This window comes from Muntiacus reevesi, chromosome 1, assembly GCF_963930625.1.
Source record: "Muntiacus reevesi chromosome 1, mMunRee1.1, whole genome shotgun sequence".
Taxonomy (NCBI): Eukaryota; Metazoa; Chordata; class Mammalia; order Artiodactyla; family Cervidae; genus Muntiacus; species Muntiacus reevesi.
The window spans coordinates 240,031,529-240,049,234 of record NC_089249.1 but is presented as its reverse complement, the minus strand read 5'-3'; the positions used below and the strand labels follow the sequence as shown (position 1 = coordinate 240,049,234).

Below are 17,706 nucleotides of genomic sequence, written 5' to 3'. Positions count from 1 at the left end.
TATTCTCCCTGCATCCGCCTATCTACCTCACAGAGTTGTTGTGATTGGTAACCTCTATTCAAAATGGATACAGTAGAATATTACAGATGAGTGTGAGCTGGAAAGAGTTATGGACCCAGAGTGAAAGATCATTACAATTAATTTTCATATTATTATGTATTTGCAGGGAAATGGCTGAAAGCTTAGGTTCTGGAGTTAGAACTGGTTTTTATCTGGGCTTTGGTCCTGACTAGCTACATGCACATAAGCAGATCACATAACTGAGACTCGTTTTCCTCACCTGTAAAGTGGAGGAACTAATAATACCTTTGTGGCAAGGAGATGGCAAGAAATAGAAATAATATGTGCAAGGAAGCCAGGACAGAAACAACTCTTGATAAATGATAGCTGTTGTGTTTACTAAATAGTTGTTTTAATTTTTTTCCTAGCCTTTTCTCTGCTGCGAGTCTGGAAAGAAATCCATTGTTCATTGGGACCTTTTCGGCCCTGACCCGAGTTTTCTGTCATTTACTAAGTTTCTGATCACCTGTCTCAGGCGGCAGCGCGGCGAGCCCCACGGGTTTCCCTGAGGCCCTGCTTTTCGGTTATTTACGGCACGCGGCCGCCCCAGCTCTGGCTCAAGTCTGCGCTTCCAGGTTCAGTTTCAGGGTCTCGCCGGCTGCCCCGGCCGGCGGGCGCCGAGCGGGCAGCGGGGCTCGGACGGCAGGGATCTCTGGGGGCCCCAGAGTTGGGAGGCGGAGTCCGGGAGCCCCCGGAGGAGGATGGGCTGCGGACACAGCAGACTGAGCTGCTGCAAACCCCCCAAAAAGGTAAAGGGCGCCGACGGAGAAGTTTGACTTCGGAAAGGAAGGCGGGTGCGGAACCGCTCCGCCGCTGGGGACCTAGGGCGCCCCGGGTCTACTGGGGATGCCGGGCGGTGCACGCTTAGAGGCCGGCAGGCAGGGAGGCGGGTAAGGCTCGGCCGGGCGGCTCTCTCTCCCTGACCCAGGGCTGAGCCACGCGGGGCAGCCGAGTTTACAAACACAGCCCCGGGGCCGGGACAGGCAACTGATTCCAGCTGGCGGAGGTGGGAAATGTCTAGTAGTAGCTGTAGCAGGTGCCCTTTTCCGTTGGTCAGAGGCTGCTCGCTGTGTGGCCATGGACGTGTGACTTGACCTCTCTGGGCCTTTGGCTTTCCTACCATTAAGAGGCAGATTCTCTCTAGGGCCGCTACTTGCACGGCAGAATGGCCCACAGATTTACATCATGGGCATCACCTAGGACTTGCAGAATCTCGGGCTGTGTTCCAGACGTGCTAAAATAGAACTTGTCTCTTAATAAGATGCCCAGGTGACTACAATACGCTGTAAAGTTTGAGAAGCGCTGGTCTAGAGCCTCTTCAGGCCCTAGAGCCGGTGCATGTGGGCTGTCCTCGGGGGAGCTGGGAGGGGCCAACCAGGGAGGAGATTCACGGCCTTCTGCTGGCTTTCCCTCCCTTCCTGTCGCTCCCCCCAGGGGCCTCCGAGCTGGGTTAGGGCCCAGGAGACACTACTCCGGTTTCTGGCAGTGGGACCAGCTGCCCCTTGGGTTCTGACAAACCCAGAAGGTCAGAGCCTGGAGCCAGAGGACAACCTGAGGCACAGAGAGCCAAGGGCAGACCCTCAAGTCCTGAGCCTCCTTCCTACTACTGCCCGCCCTCCAGTCAGGTGGGAAGAGGTGGTCCTATGAACTTGATGATCAGTCCCCTGAGGCCCCAAAAGGCCCCACACTGTGACACTATTCAGTAATTTTTCACTTAATTTGAGCCTCTGCCGCTTTGCTTGCGCCTGAGCACAGGCTTTTCTGCCTGTTGAGCATGCAATACTGTCCCGAACCTGGATGATTCTATTTCTGCTCTGTGCCTAGTCCAGGGAGAAGGACTTTTCTCCTAAGTACAGTGCCTTCCCCCCTATCCTTGCTCCTCCTTAATTCCCAGTTCAAAATACCTCATAGAGCTCTGACTCAGAAACCTTCCTGTCTTCCTGGTTCCAAGGTGGAAACTGAGGCTTGCCTCTACCCGTGGAAGCAGAAGTCTGGCTGATGGGATAATGAACAGATAAGCCTGAGACCTGCCTGAGACTTAAAACAAAGCTGGTGATCAACTCAGTGTTAATCCTGGCTCTGCCACAAACATGCCCGAAGTGCTGTGTCTGTGCCTCAGTTTCTCCCTCTATATGGACAGGGAGGGCTTTGAGCAGGATGATTTCTAGGAGTCAGAGAGCCTGTGTTCTCTGCACCTGTGTTAGCTGCTCAGCTTGCAAAGTCTGCCGAGGGTAAATTCCATCTACTCGGTGGCGGGAAGAGACTGGAGTGGCCCTGTTCCAGGCCTTGGGTCTTCCGTAGTCTGGTAAAGGAGCCCACAGCGAGCAAGGATTCCCCTGCCTGTCTGAGAGCCTTGCCAGCTGTCCCTGTCCATCCCTGGCACAGCCTGAACTGGACCCCCTGTCCCAGGCTGTGAAGGAAGGGCAAGTGCAGTCAGCAGAGACCATCCCAGTGGGTACCTTGGGTACCACCTGTGCCGATGCACGCAACATGCAGCTGGGAGGTTAAAGGCTGGAGGGGGAAGGGTCTTGACTGAGGTCAGAGAACAACTTAGAGCAGAACCCAGATGCCCAGTCCCCAAGCCCAGTGTCCTTTGTCTCTGCCCCTCCTCGGTGCTTTCAGTGGCTTCTTGTTGATTCCAAAGCCCTTTGGCATTAAAGCCTTTGCCCTGTTGCCTCAGAGCAGCCTGGCTTGCCTTTCTGCCCCGGCAGTGCCAGGCTCCTGCCCCTGAGTGGCAGGATTTATAAGCTGATTTTGTTTAAAGTTCATTCTAGTTTCCATCCCTCTGTGCTATGCTCCTGCCCGATTTCTCATCCAGGTGCCAACCCCAAAATGGGCTGAACTTCCAAGCTCACCCCCAGCAGGCTGTCAGCCCCCTAGGAGAGAGGGAACCTCTGAGGATGGGATGTACAACAATGAGCTCAGACCCCAGGAGGCTCAGGTCACGACACCAATGACTCACCGTGCATGGCAGTTTACAGAGTACTTTCACATGCTGCCGACCTCACTAAAGCCTGCAAGTCAGGCTGAGCTGTGGGATCTTCTCCACTTTATAGATGAGGAGACTGAGGTTCAGGGAGGAGTGATGTCATTCAGTAGGTTGCTGGCCAAACCATGCAGTGGGGCCTGGTTTTCCTGCCCTCCCCGTTGGTACTTACTGCCATGCACAGAGCCTAGAGCTGGTGCCTCCTAAATATTTGAGTGCAAGTGAGGGCCACACCAGAGCTGGCCTGGAAGTTAACCCAGAGTGCCGCAGGAGTATCTCGTCTAGCCTTGAGAGATACAGGACGGCTTCTTGGCTGAGTGCTGGGCATGCCTTGGCTGGGTGATGAAGGTTTGGTAGGAATGACCTGGTTGAGGCTGAGAGGACAGCCTGAGTGGAGGCTGAGCCGAAGAAGCAGAGTGATGGTGCTGGTTGTGGAGAGTGGGAGTGGCCAGCCGTGAGGAATGAGGCCAGGACTTTCAGGGGCTAGGGATGGGGCTTTACCTCTAGGACTTCTCAAGGTCCCTCCCAGGGGCCAGACCTAAGGGTTTGCTGAGTCCTGTGGTTGGCAGTGCCAGTAGCCTTAGCTGGCAAGCTGTCCTAGACCCCACTGAGAGGCCTGACCTGGGGCCAAGTGTTACTGGGACTTTTGGTGACAAGTTGAAATCCTGGTGAAAAAAATGAGTGGAGATCCCTAGCAGGCTGGGTGTAGATACTGAAGAATCATCTGCATGATGTGGTCCTTCCTACATCCTTTTTGACAAAGACTATGGCTGTTGTGGCCACGTCAGGAGGATGTGGGAGAAGGCCAGACAGAGAGGGGCGGGGCCAAGGAAACAAGCCCTCCGTGGACTTGCCTATAGGATGACACGGGGGTTTTTAGGGCCCTTCCATCTCCCAAAAGTTACCAGCCCCATCTGGGCCAAGGTGGGAAGGGAGCCCTAGCGCCTCATGGTCAACCCTCTGAGTGTGTGCCTCGTGTGACCCAGGGTTCAGAGCTTTGGCTCTGGCCCCCATGCCACAGCCCTGAGCACCACACCCGAGACCCTGGCTCAGTACTGCTCCCACAGCAGGGCCTCGGGCAACAGGTTCTCTGGGGTCAGTATCCCTTCATGAGTGCTTCCAGGTAGCAGGCCAGGTGAGAGAGGCAGAGATACAGAAGTGAAAAGCATGGAAGAGTCTGGCATGGGCACAACTAATGCTAAAACAAAACCATAGACACTAGGGCATGGGCTTTAGAACTGGGTCCACATATTCATTTATTGGAGCATCCTGGTAGCTCAGTGGTAAAGAATGCCTGCCAGTGCAGGAGACGCAGGTTCAGTCCCTGGGTCAGGAAGATCCCCTGGAGAAGGAAATGGCAACCCGTTCCAGTATTCTTGCCTGAAAAATGCCATGGACAGAGGAGTCTGGGGGGCCACAGTCCATAGGATTGCCAAGAGTTGGACACAACTGAGCACATTCATTTATTAACTCTGCTCTCCAGACTCTGGGCCAGGTGCCACTTCAGCTCTAGCACCATTGTGGATCCATTAAGTGACCCTGGAAGGAATTTGGGTTTTCCATGCCTCAATTTCCTCATGTGATGTAGCTCCTGAGTCATAGGGTTCTGAGATTAGATGAAAGAATGCATGTGATATAGTCCCTGATACACTGACTGGTTAGCAGGGAATGTAGGTGAGGGACTTCACCACCTGGATTGTACCCAAGGAAAGCAAACAGGGATGCGGGAAAAGGGGGCCATGAATGTACTTGGAAGGCCACTGGGGTTGCAAAGATAAAGCTTGGAGCCTGGCCACTGCCTTCCAGCCTCTGAAGTGTTGTCAAGCGGCATGGAGTGCAACCTGGCTCTCTGTTGACCCCAAAATGCTGATTGTGGCCAGTGAGGGGACGCTAAGGGGAGCCAGATTCTACTTCTCACCAGGAAGAAGGGTAGTGAGTTCCCCATCCTGGAGGAGTTCAAGCAGAGGTCAGATATGATTGTGACAGAAATAGAAGGGCGGGGGCGGGGAGTAGAAGAGGTATTGCAAACCCAGGGCTAGGAAATACTAAGATTCCACTCGACACCTAATTATTGTGATTATTCATAATGTTTGAGGCAAAATTTAGAATTTGGTAAAATATAAAGAAATTTTAAAATAGTTTTTAATCCCACCATGAAGAGATCGCCTCTGTGTACACTTGATTCTTTCTTCTCTTTTCCTCACTCATATGCTATACGTGAGTGTGACTATTTTTGCAGAATTAGGGATATATTTTAAATGATTATATTCTACTAATAGTTATTGGGGTGCCTAAAAAGGTTTTTAATATCTTACAGAGAACCTAAACAAACTTTTTGACCAACCCTACCCCAGGGACAGAGGAGCCTGGTGGGCTGCCGTCTATGGGGTCGCACAGAGTCAGGCAGGACTAAAGTGACTTAGCAGCAGCAGCATACTTAGTATTTTGCTGGGGCATTCTCGCATGTTAAAATTCTGTGGAAATGTGATTTTTAATGGCCATCTAAGGTTCTATGGATGTTCTGTGGCTTTTTTACCCAGTTTGGACACTTGGTTATTTACACTCTCCACTCCTATCCTTGTTATTCATGAGCATCCTTGTGTTTCATCCTAATCCTGGGAGAGTGTGCCTTTTTGTTGGAGGGAAGAGGTGAGGGGAGAGAAGGCCTCTAGAGAAGAGATGGCATCTTGGCTGGGTTCTGAAGGTAGGTGGAAGCCAAACACTTGTGTCAGGGTGACTGGGGTACATAAGATGCAGGGTCCCTGACACCTGATCCATAGGAGTAGGGCAAACTTGACTTTTTAACTCATTTTGGACAGAGGGTCTGTGAAAGGAAGTGGGCTTTGCCAGGCACTGAGCCCACTGTCCCAAACACTGTGGGGACACTGGTGTGTATGTGGCTTCTGAGTTAGTGGATTTTGCCCAGTTCAGTTCAGTCGCTCAGTTGTGTCCGACTCTTTGCAACACCATGGACTGCAGTGTGCCAGGCTTCCCTGTCCATCACCAACTCTTGGAGCTTACTCAAACTCATGTCCATTGAGTTGGTGATACCATCCAACCATCTCATCCTCTGTCGTCCACTTCTCCTCCTGCCTTCAGTCTTTCCCAGCATCAGGGCCTTTTCCAATGAGTCAGCTCTTTGCATCAGGTGGCCAAAGTATTGGAGTTTCAGCTTCAGCATCAGTCCTTCCAATGAATATTCAGGACTGATTTCCTTTAGGAATGACCCCTTGCAGTCCAAGGGACTCTCAATAGTCTTCTCCAACACCACAGTTCAGAAGTATCAATTCTTCAGTGCTCAGCTTTCTTTATAGTCTGACTCTCACATCCATACATGACTACTGGAAAAACCATACCCTTGACTAGATGGACCTTTGTTGGAAAAGTAATGTTTCCTCTTTATAATATGCTGTCTAGGTTTGTCATAGCTTTTCTTCCAAGGAGCAAGTGCCTTTCAGTTTCATGGTTGCAGTCACCATCTGCAGTGACTTTGGAGCCCAAAAAAATAGTCTGTCATCGTTTCCCCTGTTTCCCCATCTATTTGCCATGAAGTCATGGGACCAGATGCCATGCTCTTTTGTGTAACTTCAGTAATTTAGACCTTTGTCTAGGCATGAAGTGAAGTGAAAGTCGCTCAGTTGTGTCTAACTCTTTGCTACCCCGTGGGTTATACAGTTCATGGAATTCTCCAGGCTAGAATACTGGAGTGGGTAGACTTTCCCTTCTCCAAAGGATCTTCCCAGCGCAGGAATCCAATCCAGGTCTCCCTCATTGCAGGCAGATTCTTTACCAGCTGAGCCACCAGGGAAGCACTGGCTTTTGCCCAACCCACAATATAATGCCCTCTCATCCCAGTTAAAGCCAATACAAGCTTCCATACATATGTACTGTGACATATATAGGTCTGACAGAGGGATCAACCAGGACTCCACCGCAGGCAGAAAGAGTGAGAGAAAATGAGAAAATCCATCCATCTTTAGTGTAGATAGAACTAAATCTATCCATCACCTGCAGACAAGCCATCCGACTTCTCTCACCAGGTAAATGTGAATCCCTAAAAATCATTTATCTTGTGTCACTTTATTTTCAAGACTGAATCTTCCAGAACATCTAGGCCAAACGCCTCACAATACATCCATCCCACACATCCCACACCCCATGCTTTCCCCCAGATAAGCAATGTACAGACTGACCTACTTCCAGTTCTCCTTCCTCCCCGGGAGTGAAGTTCTTTTTCAGAGTGTACAACGAACTCTGTCATTCCTCCTCCACCCTGTGCAACCCTAACTCCTGGCCACTCCTTGAGGAAACAGCTGTGACATCAGAGAAGTTACCTGTCATGGGCTAAATAGTGTCCCCCCTCCACCCACCAAAACTCATGTACACCCAAGACCTGTGAGTATGACATTATTAGAAACAGGGCTTTTGCAGATGTAATCTGTCAAGATGAGGTCATACTGGGGCATGGTGGGCTTCAGTCCAAGGACTGATGTCCTTGTGAGAAGAAGGGAATGTGGGCAGAGAAGCATAGGGAGAAGGCCGTGTGCTGACAGAAGCAGAGATGGTAGTCATGCGTCTGCAGGCCAGGGAACGCCAAGGGTTGCTGCGACCACCAGAAGCTAGGAAGGATGGATGGAGCAGAAATTCCCTCAGAGCCTCCAGACTGACCCAATCCACCTGACAACTTGACTCTGGACTTCTCGCCTCCAGAACTGGAAGAGAAGAAATTTCTGTTGTTTCAAGTCACCAACTGCATGGTAATTTGTTACAGCAGCCCTAGGAGATGTATATATTTTGTTGATTCCCCACCCTCTCTCACCCCTCCCTGACCAGGCCACCAGCTGAAATGGGCAGGGGAGACCCAGTGTCCCCTCTTTGGCAGCAGAGTGGGGAGAATTGCGCACAAGGAGGTGCTTGGACACGGCCCCAGTGCTTTCGGACACCAGCTGCAGCATCTGCAGAGGAAAGAACACTGGGCCGGGGGTCAAGACTGGGTCCTAGTCCTTCCTGTTTCACTAACTTGCCATGTGATCACTACCCAGGCCTTGATCTCCCCACCTGTAAAATTACCCCCTTGGCTGCTTTTAGGTTCCAAGAGAGGTATTAATTCTGTCTGCTGCTCATTTCTTTGTATATGAGTCAAACTTGAATACACCATTTAAAAAATTCTAAGAACTGAGGCAAAACTGCAGCTCCCCCTCCTTGACCACAATAATTCTAGTCTGTTCTCCAGAGATGATGACTGACTGCCCTTGGTGTATACTTTTCTAGGTAGTTTTTCCTGTGCGTGTTCGTACAGTAATAGTTTCTTTTGCTATTGATATTCTACCAAGTGACTTTCCACCTTTGTTGGTAAATACCTTCTTTGTTTTTTTAAACAGATGCGTGGCATTGCATAGTGTCATGGAGTCAATGCCCCATTGTGGATGTGAGGCTGGTTTCCAGTGTTTCCCTGTTACAAGTGACCCTGCCGCAAGCACCCTGCAGGGGCCATCGACCTCACTAATGGGTGCCTCTCTCTGCTGGCAGTTCTGCAGCAGGGCGCTTGCTGCCTGTACTTTGCGTGGTGGCTGCTGGGCTATGTCATCCTGTTCTCAAGGCACTCCAGTCCCCCCTTTTACAGCTTCCCCACAGGGGCTGCTCAAGAACAGAGGGTGGTCTGAAGGGTTCAGGACACTCCACCCCGCAAGCCCTCCTGAGCAAGTCCCGCTTCTGCCTTGTCCTGCAGAGAAGCCCTCTGCATGAGGGGGCTGACCGCTGAGTGTGTGCAGCCACCAGCCCTGCTGTGCTGGGAACCAGCAAGTGTGACAGGACTGATAGAGGTGAGGTGTCAGAATGACCTCGCTCTGCCGCTTCTTTTGCGTCCAAAGCACATCAAGGCCAGAAGGGCCATGATGTATCCCATTGCCCAACTCCATGCCAGAGAGGAGGAAACAGAAGCCCAGAGAGGGGAGGGCGCTCCCCCAAGGTCACACAGCAAGCAAGCACCAAGCCAGAGCCCTGACCCTGGACTCCCACCGCAGGGTTTGCCTCTGGGTTGGCGAGACAGGTGGGTATCCGGCTCTGTCTGTGTCCTCAGCCTGTCTCCTCCCATGGTGGCCACTAACACCATTTTCTGTCCTGCTCCTTCAGGGTCCTTCTCCCTGATTGGCTGACCCAAATGCCAGAAATGGTGCTGAGTGCTTCTGCCAGCTCTGGCCCCTCTCAGGCGATCAGAGCAGGCAGACCCATGGGAGGCTGATACAGGACGGGAGAAGGTGGGCTATAGGGAGGAAGAAAGGACTATGGCGTATCGGAAACCCTTCCCTAGGCCTCAGCCTCTCATCTGTGCCGGAGGGCTGGGCCCCGCGCACACTGTCTGGCGTGGGCGGTCTCAGCAGGTGCTTGGGGGGAAGTGGTCTGTCCTCCCCTGAGACCTTTCATCAACTGGTCAGACAGGAGGGATGGAGACCACATCCGCCCCTGACTCGGGGTGTTCTGGGGGCATTGCAGGTGTTCGGAGAATAGGGAGGGCCTCCTGACACAGCGGGAGGAACCTGCTGTTGCTCCTGCCTTTCACTGGGCTGTGTGATCATGTTGGTGTGTCCCCAGGCAGGCACTGGGTGATGCTTGACACTGTAATGTCAAAATGTAAAATGAACGAGTCAAAGTCAATCTTTAGTTGTCCTGGCTGTGTGAAAATGAAATCACGTTGGCAAAATACTTCTGTCCATCTTAGAGATGCGGAAGCTGAGGCCAGTGATTGTGGTTTTCTTACCTCTGAGCCTCTGTAGTCTGGGTGTGAAGGCTAACATTTCTCAACAGCTCTGAACATTTAGGCCCCGCCTTTCCTCCACCCCAGGCCCTGGAGGGAGCCCCTTGGGTCTCCGCCCCACCTCCTTCCTGCCTCTACCCTCAGCCAATGGGCTCTGCCTGTGGTTGTTCAGATCCCTAAACCAGTGGTGCCAGGGCCCCACCCATGCACGAGTCCTGACACCGGAAAGGCAGCTCTGATGTTGCAAAGGAGTGTGTCCTGAGTCCCTTGAGCCTCAGAATTCCCTAAATGTTGGACTGCTTGGATCAATCTGGCATATGCACGAAGGAAGGGGAAGGGCTCTGCCTTGAGTCTGGACTTCCAGGAGGCTCTGATCCTGCTTTATGGCTTCTGACAGGCCCTGCCCACTCCACCTCTGGGCCTCAGTTTTTCCATCTGGAAATAGAAGGTGGGGATTGGATAATCAGTTTCCAGGGTCCCTTCCAACCCTGTCCTTTGGGTCCCAGTAAGCCTTCCACAGCCAAGGAGGGTGTGACAGAACTACACGGCCAAGGGAAGCCAGGTCTGCAGTTTATGGGGACAGTGGAGGAGTTGGTGAACTCTCAAGGGTCCTTGGATTACTAAATTCTCTAAACTAGTCAGGGATAATGAGGTCGTAAATCACACCACTCAATCAGAAACTCACAATGCCTAAAGGGCCATGAAAAGGATGGCATGATGGTCCCTAAAGCAAGGTGAGACCAAGTGTCTTCAGGAAAGGCTGTGCCATCCTCAGGGTTCGACTTCCATCCTCGTAGGATCCCGGAGGAAGAGAATAGCTGGGCAGCTTCTATCCAAGTTGCTTCTGCCTTCCTCAGTCTTTCATGGTGAAAGAAATTCCCAGCTCAAGTTTGAGGGAAGTTGAGGAGTCTATCCCTGATGCTTTTAGTATAAGACTATGAAAATTCACCCTGAATTCAACTTGAATAATACTCAACAGATCCCACTGAGACTCTGTTACTGTTGGTGGGTTTTTCACACCACCTGCACTAGCTAAACACTTTGTTTAAGAGATATTTACTTCTTAAACGTCAAGGATATCTTACAGAATTGGATTGTTGGAGTTGATTGTTTGAGTTTAGGCACCTCTAAAATCAGTCAGTCCAACCTGTAAAATGACATTTGCTTCTTGCATGCTGCCAGTGATGGAGAGCTCACTATCACCAGTCCATTCCACCCTCCAAGATGGCAGCCTATCTCTGGGACCATTCTGAGATTCTTCATGTTGCACTAAAACTTCTCAAACTTCTAGTCCTTGGTCACCATCCTGTCCTCTGGGGTTGTGGACCACACACTAGCAGCCTTTACCTCATGGTGGTCCTGCAGAGATTTGAAGCCAGAGTCCAGAGTCTTTGTATTTCCCGTTTTTTATTTTTCAAGGCTAATCAACCATTACTAGTCCCTCCTGTCAATTTACCCTCCAAAATACAAGCAAATTTGAGGGGGTCTTGCCAGGACCAGTCCAGTCTTGCTGCTCTCCCCGCCACTCTGGGTGCTGTCTCTTTGCTCTGCCTGGACTCTGTTTGAAATCATGTTCTGCCACAGACCAGGTTTACTTCCTGTTGACCCAGATCAGGGCTCTGGTCTGCTTGACAGCAAGGAGCTGGGCCCCAGAACTGTGCATGTTCCCAAGATGGAGAGGCCCTGTTTCCAGACCTCCTGGTCAAAGGGCTGCCCTGGAGCCCATAAGGAGTGAGGAGAACCTCTGTTCCAACCCTGACCCATCAAAGAGGGTCCAGAGAGGGGACAACACTTCCCTAAAGTCACACAGTGAAGCTGGGACTTGGGTGTACTGGCCTTCCCCCTCCTCCCAGGTACTGGGTTCTCCCTCCATTCTGTGCTGCTAGCAGCCACCTCATAGTGTTCTTCTCCCAAGTTTCCATTGACACAGAAAGCCTCCAGCCGTCTTCCAGAGCTCAGCTGAATGACCCTCCCAGCCCGAGGCCTGCCCCGCTCTGCTTTTGGAAGGGGAAATCCTTGTGGCCCCCTCCCAGCGCCCATCCTCGCCCACTGTAGAGTGAACTCTGCTCCATGACCTCTGAGGAGAAAGCAGCCAAGGCCCTGCCATGGGAATTTTCCATGCAATGGTTGCTTATTGAATCCTGCTCAGTTCTGGACTGTGTGTCTTCAGGAGCCTCAGAATCACCTGGATGTGGTGGTAGATCGGAGCTTCCCAGACTGCACATATCACCCTCAGATTCTGTAGGTCCAGAACTGGGCCTGGGAGCTATGTTAAGCAAGTGCTTCAGGTGGTCCTGAAACAGGAGACCTTCTATTAGGCCTCGAAATCCCTAGAAATACTGTCTGGGCATCACAACAGGCATCAAATCCAAAGTCAATTTCAAAATTGGTCTCTGTCCTCAAGGAGCCCCCTTGGATTAACAGGAGAAGCATGGGTAACTGGGGAACTAATTGCGTGGATGTTTCAACAGGCCTGCTGATAGAAACTAACTCAGCCCTGGGGAGAGACCAAGTAGAAATTATATATGAACTGGGCCTGGAGGCCTGAGAAATTATCGAGTATATGTCATGCTAGGATGGTCTTGAACAACCTGGGATGATGCTGAACACATGGTTGTATGTATTGGGGCCAGAAGTACAGTAGGTTGTTTCTGGTTTGGTTTTGGTCTAGCAAATTGATCAACATTAAAAAAAAAAAAAAGACACTAGTCCATGTTGGCAGAGTTGCAGTAAAACTGGCCTTCTGTTTGCTACTAGTGGGTTAGTTAATTGGTAGAGCCTTTCTGAATTATAGAGACAGTAACTTTAGATGTGTAAAAGTCTTACAAGCATTATGTTCCCTAAGACATGATTTGAAAATTTAAAAATGGAAATAATGTAAATATTCAACAGTGGAAAGTGAAAGTGTTAGTTGCTCAGTCGTGTCCAACTCTTTGCAACCCCACAGACTCCACAGGCTCCTCTGTCCATGAGATTCTCCAGGCAAGAATACTGGATTGGGTTGCCGTGCCCTTCTCCAGGGTATCTTCCAGTTCTCCTACATTGCAGACGGATTCTTTATTGTCTGAGCCACCAGGGAAGTCCATTCAACAATGGATTATTGATTAAATGATTAAACTCATCTATAAGATGTCATGCTGAAGTCATTAAAATTAATTACAGAATATTTAATGCCATGTAGTAAATGCTTATATTTGAAAAAGTGAGATGTAAGGGAATATATATAAATTTCAAAAGTGAATAAATGTATATTCTTTATTACCACTATATTTGGAAAAATATGTTTACCAATATTTAAATGTTAATAGAACAGTAGTAGCATGAGGACTATTATAATGAGTCTTTTTTTTAAATTATTTTAAAAATATTAATTTTATTTTTCAAATAGTTATTTATTCGGTGGAGTTGGGCCCTAGGTGTGGCCTGTGGAATCATCCTGGGGCTTGAGCTCTCCAGCTGAGGCGTTCCACGTCCCTCACATTGCAGGGACTTGGATCCCCAGGGATGTCCTAAGATGAGTCTTGACTACCTTGATTTTGGAGAGTTATCCTGGGGGCAGAGATGCTATCAGGATCTGCAAACTCAAGCACAAGGCCATGTCCTGTCTAAGGTCTGAAAGTTGTTAGTGGAGAAGAGTTTTTGACCTTCCATGGTGGTTGTTTGGGAGAAGATAGTTTCTCATGAGCTTTATGATCTTATTTCAGGCAACCTGAGGCCAATGGCAGCCTGAGCCGTCTAGCAAAGCACTGTGGTCTTAGCTTCTGCCATGCTTTTTCAGATATAAAGTGATGTGTTTAAATCATGTTTAAATCATGCCGTGTTTGAGCTGTTAGAATTATGGAGTTATAGGTGCTTTATCTCAGTTAATCCTTAAAATAACCTTGTGAGGAAATCAAGGCTTGGAGAGGCAATGTGGTCACACAGAGTTGGATTTAGGGTTTGAATCCAGATCTTGGGTGATTTTAGAATCCAAGAGTTGTTTTTGTCTTTTCCTTGGCTGTGTTGTGTGGCATGTGGGATCTTAGTTCTCCAACAAGGAATGAAACCCATGCCCCCTGCATTGGAAACATGGAGTCTTAACCACTGGGCCACCAGGGAAGTCCCTAGAATCCAGAGTTCTTAACAATACTGTTCTGGCCTCCACTCCTGAGACCTGGTTCTCATGCTGATTTTGACATCCAGGCTGCATATGACTGGGTCTTACCTCCCTGAGCTCCAGTTTCCTCCCTCGTGATAACCCTTATCTCTCAGTGCAGTTGAGAATAGCTGAGATCAGACACTCGGAGTTTGAACGCCATGGGCATCGTTGAGTGAAAGTAAGAACATCTCACACCTCCACTTCCTCCACAAAGGAGAAAGCGGGAGCCCAGAGGAGGGAAGAGATTTGTCCGAGTTTGTAGAAGAGCTGAGACTGGAATTCTGGAAATCTCCCTCCCATAAAACGTTGACTAGGTTAAGTGTAACCAGGGGTGGCAACAGGGACAAGACAATCAACCGTTGGTGTTTGTCTGTCTCCTTCCTCCAGCCCAGGGGAAGAGGCTGGCTCCTGTCATTGCCCCAGAATCCTGTGTTGACAGCTTGTTCCTGGGCCAAGCGTCCCCTCTCCCCTGGGCAGAAAGGGACAAGACTTCACAGGGTGGGTGGAGGAGGGTGGCTGGCGTGCCAGCCACTGGGCAGATCGTGGGGACCAGGACCTGGGGAGACACTGTTTCTTGCTCAGTTTGCACCAAGCTCTGTGCTGGGCACTGTGGGCAGGAGCAGAAGGTTCTAGAAGCCTGCCCTTCTCATCCTTCCCCAGTCAGAACTATGCTTTCCAGCAGCATTTCATTCATTCTCGAGTTCAGGAAATTGTTAATAATTTTTATTCTATTAATCACTTAATCTATTATCACAGTAAAAAGTAAAGTTTTTCTTTTACAGTGATAATTCACAATTGAACACTTTCATAGGTTTTTCATGAGCTGACTTATTTAAGGGTTTTCTAAAATGGAGCTTAGACTATCTTTTTTTAAAATCAGAAAACTTTTTTGAGGTACAATTGAAAAATAACATGCTAATTTCAGATGTACAACCGAATGATTCAATATTTGTACACATTGTGAAATGATCACAGTAAGTCTAGCTAACATTTTAGAACATTTTGAAAAATATACAAAACGGCTTAAATTTTTTTTTCTACCCCACATCTTGGTCCAGTGGCGAGTGCTAGACTTTGACCAACTTTTCACCTCTCTGGGGTGAAATGAGAAAATTAAAGGTGTTCATTGTGTGTAACTTTGAGTAAGATGTTATTTCTCCTTTCCTGAAAGAACTATCTCGAGTTTTCCTTAGTATATTTTGAAAGGTTAAAATGTCTTCTATTTTATGAAATGATAGTGGTAGTCTGCAAATTATTTTTTTTTAGCATCCCTGCTTGTCAACCCATAACAAATCTTCTATTTGAAAATATTATTTATGAAAACCGAAATCTTAGAGCCACTAACACTGTTCTGTGGTATAGAAAACCCTTTTGGGACTTCCCAGGTGGCCAGTGGCTAAGACTCTGTGTTCCCAGTGCAGGGGTCCCAGGTTTGATTGCTGGTCGGAGAACTAGATCCCACATGCCACAACTAAGAGTTCACATGCCACAATTAAAGATCCTGTGTGCTGTAACTAAGACTCAGCATAGTCAAGTAAATGAATATTAAATAAACAAATATTTTTTAAAAGTTATTATAGAAAGTCCTTTTGCATCAGTTATCTCCTCTGATTCAACCCCCACTGACCAAGGTTAGTTAAAGTGCCTACTAGGTATGGGTCAAATACTTGACTCTGCCCGATGTCCCCTGATCTGCCTTGATGGAATCCTCTTTTGCCTCAGACTTCTCATTTTTAAATTGGGGGACATGCATATTTCCCAGGTTGTCCTGAAGATTAGCTGAGATAGTGCCTGGTGTGACCTGGCTGCAGTATTTCACCTCCAACTGTCAGATTATATACTGCCACCTCCACAGAGTTGGGGAAACAGCCCTTCTAGCAGAGAAGAAACATAGTAAAACTGTGGCTTGAAGTTTGATGCTCTGCCTTCAATACAGGGCATTTGCTGAAAGTTGTGCTAGCCAAGGGCCCTGAGGAGGAAGGGGAATTGTCTCTAAACCGAGTGTTGGGAAGTTTTAAGACACTTAAAGGCCATAACTGGGATGAGGGTAATAGCATAAGGTCTGACCAAGTCCATGGAGAAGGAAGATAAGGGCAGGGAGGGGCCCACGGTTGGTAGCCGAGCCAAAGAACAGGAATCTAAGGAGACGTCATCCAGTGTCAGGCTCCCTGCTGAGGGTTTCCCCGGCCAAGGTGAAATCCTATCTGAGGACCCCTTCCCCACAGGGCGGGTGCTGCCCTGGGACTCTGAGGAAGAAAGCCTAAGGGAACTGGGCGTAGTGCAGGGGTTGGCACAGCTGGAATTCCTATCTTGCCTTTGGAAGAGTTACCATAGCATCTATCCTCACATTAACCTCCTACCTTCATCCTCACTTTTATCTCATTTCTTCCAGAGGCGCCAAAGACCAGATCAGCCTCCCAAACCAGAGCCTCAGGAACTGGGTCCCCTCAATGGTGACACAGGTGAGTAGTCAGCCCTATAAATGCCCTCTCTGACATCTGTGAGGTTTCCTACGTTATAATCAACAAACACGATATGGCTATTTAATTATCTCCTGAGATTTTAGTTAGGTTACTTTAATAGGAGTATCATTTCTAAAATCAGGGGGGCGATAGTTCTTCCCTGGTCCTAGCTATTGCTACCACACCTGGAGTGCCGAGTTTATTTCTGAAAAGCACATTTTCAGAGAAATCCAGAAAAAAATGGACAGAATACAGAGGAGAAGAATCAGGTTGGTGAGGAATCTGGAAACCATATCCTTTAAGGAACAGTTAAAGAAACAGAAGATGTTGCAATAAAACACAGCAATTCTCTCCAAGTGACTAAAGTGCCTTCACAGAGAAGAAAGATGAGCCTTGTTCAGTGTGACCCAGAGATCAGTACCAGGGCCTGAATGTAGCCAAAACAGACTTGCAGAATTCAGTTCAGTCTCAAAGGAATTTTTTCTCTGGCTGCTGGTTTAAATTAATCAGAGCTACTGATAGAATGAGCTCTCAATCTCTGAAAGTGTTTAATTACCACCTGGAGACTATCAGGATATTGTAGATGAACTTAAAATACCAGATAAGCAACTGGGTCAGAATTTAGATGTTCTCTAATCTGACTGTACATAAGAATTACCTGGGGTGGATTTTGAAAAATACAGATTCTGAGGCCCCACCACAAACCAACTACACAGGGATTTCTAGGAGTGGGTCTGAAGACTCTGCATTGTTAGGTAGTTAGTTCAGTCACTCAGTCATGTCCAACTCTTTGCAACCCCATGGATTGCAGCATGCCAGGCCTCCCTGTCTATCACCAACTTCCGGGGTTTCCTCAAACTCAGGTCCATTGAATCGGTGATGCCATCCAACCATCTCATCCTCTGTCATCCCCTTCTCCTCCCACCTTCAATCTTTCCCAGCATCAGGATCTTTTCAAATGAGTCAGCTCTTTGCATCAGGTGGCCAAAGTTTCAGCTTCAAAATCAGTCCTTCCGATGTATATTCAGGGCTGATTTCCTTTAGGATGGACTGGTTAGATCTCCTTGGAGTCCAAGGGACTCTCAAGAGTCTTCTCCAACACAGTTCAAAAGCATCAATTCTTTGGCACTCAACTTTCTTTATAGACCAACTCTCACATACATACATGACTACTGGAAAAACCATAGCCTTGACTAGAGGGACCTTTGTTGACAAAGTAATGTCTCTGCTTTTTAATATGCTGTATAAGTTGGTCACAACTTTCCTTCCAAGGAGTAAGCGTCTTTTAATTTCATGGCTGCAGTCA

General features: G+C 48.7%; 1 protein-coding gene across 1 annotated transcript in view; it reads left to right on the top strand.

Annotated features, from left to right (window-relative positions):
* Positions 1–646: 646 nt before the first annotated feature.
* CCDC69 (coiled-coil domain containing 69) overlaps positions 647–17,706 on the top strand; it is a 34,274-nt gene continuing 17,214 nt past the window's right edge. The window contains exons 1-2 of the mRNA XM_065918952.1: positions 647–809; positions 16,331–16,400. Coding sequence (XP_065775024.1) covers positions 762–809; positions 16,331–16,400 — 118 coding nt within the window. The 5' untranslated portion in view covers positions 647–761. The remainder of the gene's footprint in view (positions 810–16,330; positions 16,401–17,706) is intronic.